The sequence below is a fragment of the Cyprinodon tularosa genome, unplaced genomic scaffold (assembly GCF_016077235.1).
Source record: "Cyprinodon tularosa strain WSP-4 unplaced genomic scaffold, ASM1607723v1 ctg614, whole genome shotgun sequence".
NCBI lineage: Eukaryota > Metazoa > Chordata > Actinopteri > Cyprinodontiformes > Cyprinodontidae > Cyprinodon > Cyprinodon tularosa.
The window spans coordinates 308521-314520 of record NW_024039357.1 but is presented as its reverse complement, the minus strand read 5'-3'; the positions used below and the strand labels follow the sequence as shown (position 1 = coordinate 314520).

General features: G+C 42.3%; 1 protein-coding gene across 1 annotated transcript; it reads left to right on the top strand.

Moving 5' to 3' along the window:
• The first annotated feature begins 1181 nt into the window (after positions 1–1181).
• Positions 1182–2357, top strand: LOC119798233 (olfactory receptor 4E2-like). Its single transcript, XM_038307583.1, has one exon. It carries the CDS (start codon positions 1396–1398, stop codon positions 2323–2325), a length of 930 nt encoding a protein of 309 aa, XP_038163511.1. The 5' UTR covers positions 1182–1395; the 3' UTR covers positions 2326–2357.
• The last annotated feature ends 3643 nt before the right edge of the window (positions 2358–6000 follow it).

The following is a 6000-nucleotide window of genomic DNA, read 5'->3' as shown; positions in this document are numbered from 1 at the left end:
CCTTGTTCAGCACTGTCTCTGCAGTGATGATTAACAAGTCTCCACTATACAGTATTATGGCACTTCAGACTTATCCTGTGAGTTTGCTTATCAATTTTGTTAACTGCACCGGATTCCAATCTGCAAAAAAGTCTAGCTGATTAACTAGTTTTAATATTACTTTTCTAATCATTTGGTTTTTCTGTGGAATTTCTAAATCGTTTATCACTTGATTGTTCTTTACTCGACTCCCCTTTAATTGGATGCTGCTGTTTCCGCTTTTTCTAATTTTTTGATTTCACTGTATTTTAATCTTCTTCGTTTTCATTATTTCCCTCTCCCTGCTTCCTGTTTCCTCGCTACTCCTAACCCAGGACATTTCTCCACAAGTGACCTAGAAACAAGCATCCTCTCACTCCTCTCACCTTCTCAGACACGCACATCAACCGAGGAGCTCGCTCTTCTTGCTACCATATGTTGGAGGGTTGATTTTATTCAGAAATTCTCTGGAACTTTTCTTTTAGGTGCCGCCTACATTACCTGTTTGGTGTGTGGTGTGTCCACTGCAGCATTTGGCAAGACTCCGTTTATGCTGAAATACTTTGTTGCACCTTGGCTGATGTGAGTGTTCACATTGATTTGAATGATTTGGATTCATGCTGAATCTGAACTGCAATTGAACATGGATCTCGCAGATACATAAAGCATAAGTCAGGCTTTTGATAGAAAACTTCATCAAATCTGTCTGTATGATCTGATTGAATTGTTTCTGTAAAGTACCTTGAGATGACAAATGTTTCTAAAAATTACTAATGATCACATTTCAAAATGTCTATTATAAACTAAATGGAAAAGAAAAGTTTATAAAGTTTTTGTCTGAGCTTTAAGTTTTCAATTCTATATCTCTGTTTGTTATAAAGCAGTCATCAACCCCATGTTCAGGTTAACCTTGCCTGGAAAGAAGGTATTGGCTGGATTGGTCGAGGGTCAATTGTGGACTCAAGTGGTTTCTTGTTTGAAAGAAAAAAAAACATCTGATATCAAGTCAGGTTGCAGTTCCCTGCTGTTAAGGTGTCTCTCTCTCTCTCTCTCTCTCTCTCTCTCTCTCTCTCTCTCTCTCTCTAGATCTTCTGTGGTTTCTTCAAGCTGCAGGTATAAGTGGAGCTGAGTTTCAATCTTAGCTTCAGTCTGAGTGACGCTGAGGAGACAGACGGTGAACAGTTGGATCGGACAGAATTTCCAATCTGTCTCTGTTCTGTGACTCAGCATCGCATCATTCTCCACACTAAACGATGGTTGGAAGGCTAGAGCTTGCTCTCCCTTGTTTGCTCAAATAACGTGAGGTTTCCTAAAGCTGTACGGTTGAAATGTGAAATTTTCTTTGGTTGTGTTTAAACTGATGAGCTATGAAGCAGGATGATGATAAACTCCACAGAAGTTTTGTTTTTCACTCTAACTGCCTACTTTCACACTGATGTTCTGAATTATTTATATTTTGCGGTTGTTTTGACTCTGTATGTTCTGATTGTTGGTTCCAATGTCCTGCTGATCGTGGTGATCTGTGTGAACAGAAGCTTACATGAACCCATGTACCTGTTTCTTTGCAGCCTGTTAGTGAATGAGCTGTACGGCAGCTCCAGCTTGTTTCCCTTCCTCCTGGTTCAGATTCTCTCTGATGTTCACACAGTTGCTGCTCCGCTCTGTTTCCTGCAGATCTATTGTGTCTATACCTACGCTCACATTGAGTTCTGTAATCTGGCAATTATGTCCTATGACAGATACCTGGCCATCTGTCGTCCTCTGGAGTATCACTCACTCATGACACCTTCTAAGATCACCAAGCTGGTAGCTCTGACCTGGTTGTTTCCTCTAATTGAATCTGTTGGGGCGATGTTTCTAACAGTCTCTCTCCAGCTTTGTGGAAACATCATTGACAAGGTGTACTGTGACAATTACTCCATCGTTAAGCTGGCCTGCTCTGATACGACAGCAAATAATTTACTGGGAATAGTTTATGTATTCACTGTAATCCTGGGTATAATCCTTTTAATTCTCTACACATATGCTAAGATCCTGAAAGTATGTTTTTCTGGATCCAAACAGACTCGGCAGAAGGCCGTCACCACCTGCACGCCACACCTGGCTTCTCTGATAAACTTCTCCTTTGGCTGTTTTTTTGACGTCATTCAAAGCAGGTTTGATATGAGCCGAGTCCCCCTCGTGCTGCGAGTTCTTTTATCTTTATATTTCCTCACTTGTCAGCCACTGTTTAACCCTCTGCTTTATGGGCTGAACATGTCAAAGATACGGAGCCTCAGTAAACGTTTGATTTTAGGGAAAAGTTGAGCTTCATGATGGGATGGAACATTTCATCCAGTGTTTTCTTAAAGCAAGTTTTACATTCTGTCTGTCATTTTGATGCAATAAACTCTCCATGGATATCTCTCTATTTCACTTAGATTCTTGTTTTTCTGCTGTTTCTATCGTGACCTGCAGACTCTAAGTAAGACTAGTGAGACTACTGCAGACTAGTGAGCAGACTGATTTTACAATGACAGCCAACATAAATATGCAACCATTATATCTGTTCTGCCTTTGTTCTGCAGGTAATTAACATGCTTAGGTGCAGAAGTGCAGGGCATCCAGCTCACCTTTATCAAAAAATGTTTGCTAAAATAATCTGCATTTTATATCAAACTCAAACAGTAGCTGTTTAATTTTTATAGAAGCTGGTTTCTAGCTGAATGTGATGGAAATACATTTCTGGATGATTGATGGCACAGCTCAGATGAAGGTAATGAGGAGGAGGATGCAGTGGGAACCAAACGGAACCTTCAGGGGAACATCCTACGGGATATCTGCAGAACACGAGTGCTTATTAGAAAAGCTGGTGGCAAACAGGTCGCTGGATGAACCAGAAAGCTCTAGGCAGGAACATATTCATTTAACCTATAGTGTTTAACAACTGCAGGCCTCTACAGCTCTCTCTGTCTTAGTTACTGGTGCTTCTGGTGCTTTTCATGGGGATTAAAACCAAAACCAATTCATTGTTTTAAATATAAAGTGAGATGAAAAGCCATTAAGAGCTATGAAATATCTAGCAGATGAAAGCTATTATCACATGTCAATATGACTGATATATATATATATATACACTATATTGCCAAAAGTATTTGCTCACCTGCCTTGACTCACATATGAGCTTAAGTGACATCCCGTTCCTAATCCATAGGGTTCAATATGACGTCGGTCCACCCTTTGCAGCTAGAACAGCTTCAACTCTTCTGGGAAGGCTGTCCACAAGGTTTAGGAGTGTGTTTATGGGAATTTTTGACCATTCTTCCAGAAGCGCATTTGTGAGGTCGCACACTGATGTTGGACGAGAAGGCCTGGCTCTCAGTCTCCGCTCTAATTCATCCCAAAGGTGTTCTATCGGGTTGAGGTCAGGACTCTGTGCAGGCCAGTCAAGTTCATCCACACCAGACTCTGTCATCCATGTCTTTATGGACCTTGCTTTGTGCACTGGTGCACAGTCATGTTGGAAGAGGAAGGGGCCAGCTCCAAACTGTTCCCACAAAGTTGGGAGCATGGAATTGTCCAAAATGTCTTGGTATGCTGAAGCATTCAGAGTTCCTTTCACTGGAACTAAGGGGCCAAGCCCAGCTCCTGAAAAACAACCTCACACCATAATCCCCCCTCCACCAAACTTTACACTTGGCACAATGCAGTCAGACAAGTACCGTTCTCCTGGCAACCGCCAAACCCAGACCCGTCCATCAGATTGCCAGATGGAGAAGCGCGATTCGTCACTCCAGAGAACGCGTCTCCACTGCTCTAGAGTCCAGTGGCGGCGTGCTTTACACCACCGCATCCGACGCCTTGCATTGCACTTGGTGATGTATGGCTTGGATGCAGCTGCTCGACCATGGAAACCCATTCCATGAAGCTCTCTGCGCACTGTTCTTGAGCTAGTCTGAAGGCCACATGAAGTTTGGAGGTCTGTAGTGATTGACTCTGCAGAAAGTTGGCGACCTCTTCGCACTATGCGCGTCAGCATCCGCTGACCCCGCTCCGTCAGTTTACGTGGCCTACCACTTCGTGGCTGAGTTGCTGTCGTTCCCAAACACTTCCATTTTCTTATAATACAGCTGACAGTTGACTGTGGAATATTTAGGAGCGAGGAAATTTCACGACTGGATTTGTTGCACAGGTGGCATCCTATCACAGTTCCACGCTGGAATTCACTGAGCTCCTGAGAGCGACCCATTCTTTCACAAATGTTTGTAAAAACAGTCTGCATGCCTAGGTGCTTGAATTTATACACCTGTGGCCATGGAAGTGATTGGAACACCTGATTCCAATAATTTGGATGGGTGAGCAAATACTTTTGGCAATATAGTGTATATATATATATATATATATATATTGTAGGAAATTTTTTGATGAGGTGGAATGTAACGAATGGCCTGCTATTGCTCAGCTTTTCAATAAGCCTCCTCAACCTCGACCACAACTAATCACATCACCTCCAGCTGCTGCATGTTCAGAACCCCTTTGAACAGTTTTACCCATATCTCTGGATTCCACTTCTCCCTAATACTGTGCACTGCCTCCTGAACTGACCACCCCCACCAAATGCAGGCAATGCAGCCAGAGGAAGACTGTTACAGCCTCTCTAGCAGGTGAGCCTGACGCCAGCACCTCCTCTCCAGTGGGTCAGCATGATGCTGCAACATCCTCCCCGATGGGTCAGACTGAAGCCACCACTCCCCCTCCGAAGGGTAAGCCTGCTGCTAGCCTTACACTGTAACCAAGCCAGGTCAGTTTCCTCTGTAGTCCCAGATGCCACCTTCATGACTCCCAGCTGTCCCCACCTCTAAGGACCATTAAACATTCTATCAGCCTCACACAATCTCATATATTAAAATCAGATCACCCACAACTTAAAATATCAGAACTTTTTGAATATTTCTATTGGGAGAATTAGGACTTTTTTCAATTCCTTCCACCTCCATCAGCTCCCTGCCAGCCAGCCTATCCCAAGCCAGAGCCCCTTAGCGGGCCAGTCCCTGAGCCTGAGCCTATTAGCATGCCAGTCCCCGAGACAGAGCCCAATATCCATATCAGCTGATTACCCCAGTCTTTGTTCTGTCTAGTTTCGTGCCGGTACGCTTACAATGTAATGCAATGCAGACGTGCACAGCGCCCCCTACCAAACAAGATGGGTAGCCCGGTCAGCAAGGACCTGAGGAAGAGCGGCTGCTGACGTTACTCTGCTGCTGGACAGTACTTTGCTGGCAGACCACGAAAACGAAAAAGCAATGTCTGCTGTGTTTTCTCTTTGATTATGGCATAAATTGTGCAGTCCTAAAGAAGAAAAGGCAAATGCAATTAGGATGATTGATTACTAATTTTATTTATGAGTCAAGTAATGCAGCCACATTCTTACATTTCAAATGTAATTTTGGTATGTACTATTTGCCGGGGTAAATTTTGAAAAATAAACCTCAAATGTCTGTTGTCTTTTTAATTTTAATTAAGTAAAATGATGAGCAGTGTTAAAGAAGAAAATTATTTATTACTAATTTCATTTATGAGTCAAAAAGCCACATTCTTAAAATGAAAAAGCATTTCTTTTTTTTTTTTTATTTAAGTAGAGCAGAAAAACAGAAGAAGAAGAAGGAAAAAGAAAAAGAAAAAAAAGGACAAAAGATGAAAGAAAGAGGAGATAGGAAGGAGACAATGACAAAACATTTTCAGTCTGCTTCATCACCTGCAATGAGATGGAAACAAAGAACAGCACAACCAAAAGACATGGTACGAGATATACAATAAAACAAACACCTTGAAACTATCGCTTAAGTAATATTAAGTCTGACATGTACTCTGTGTTACCTGAAGATATGAATGTGGGGTTTCTGTTTGGAAGTGAATCTCTAAGTACCTGAAGCCTAGCACCCGTAGTTGTTTGTGAGGGTGAACTTGTGCATGTAAAGTTTTAACCATAGAAAAAAAAAATGC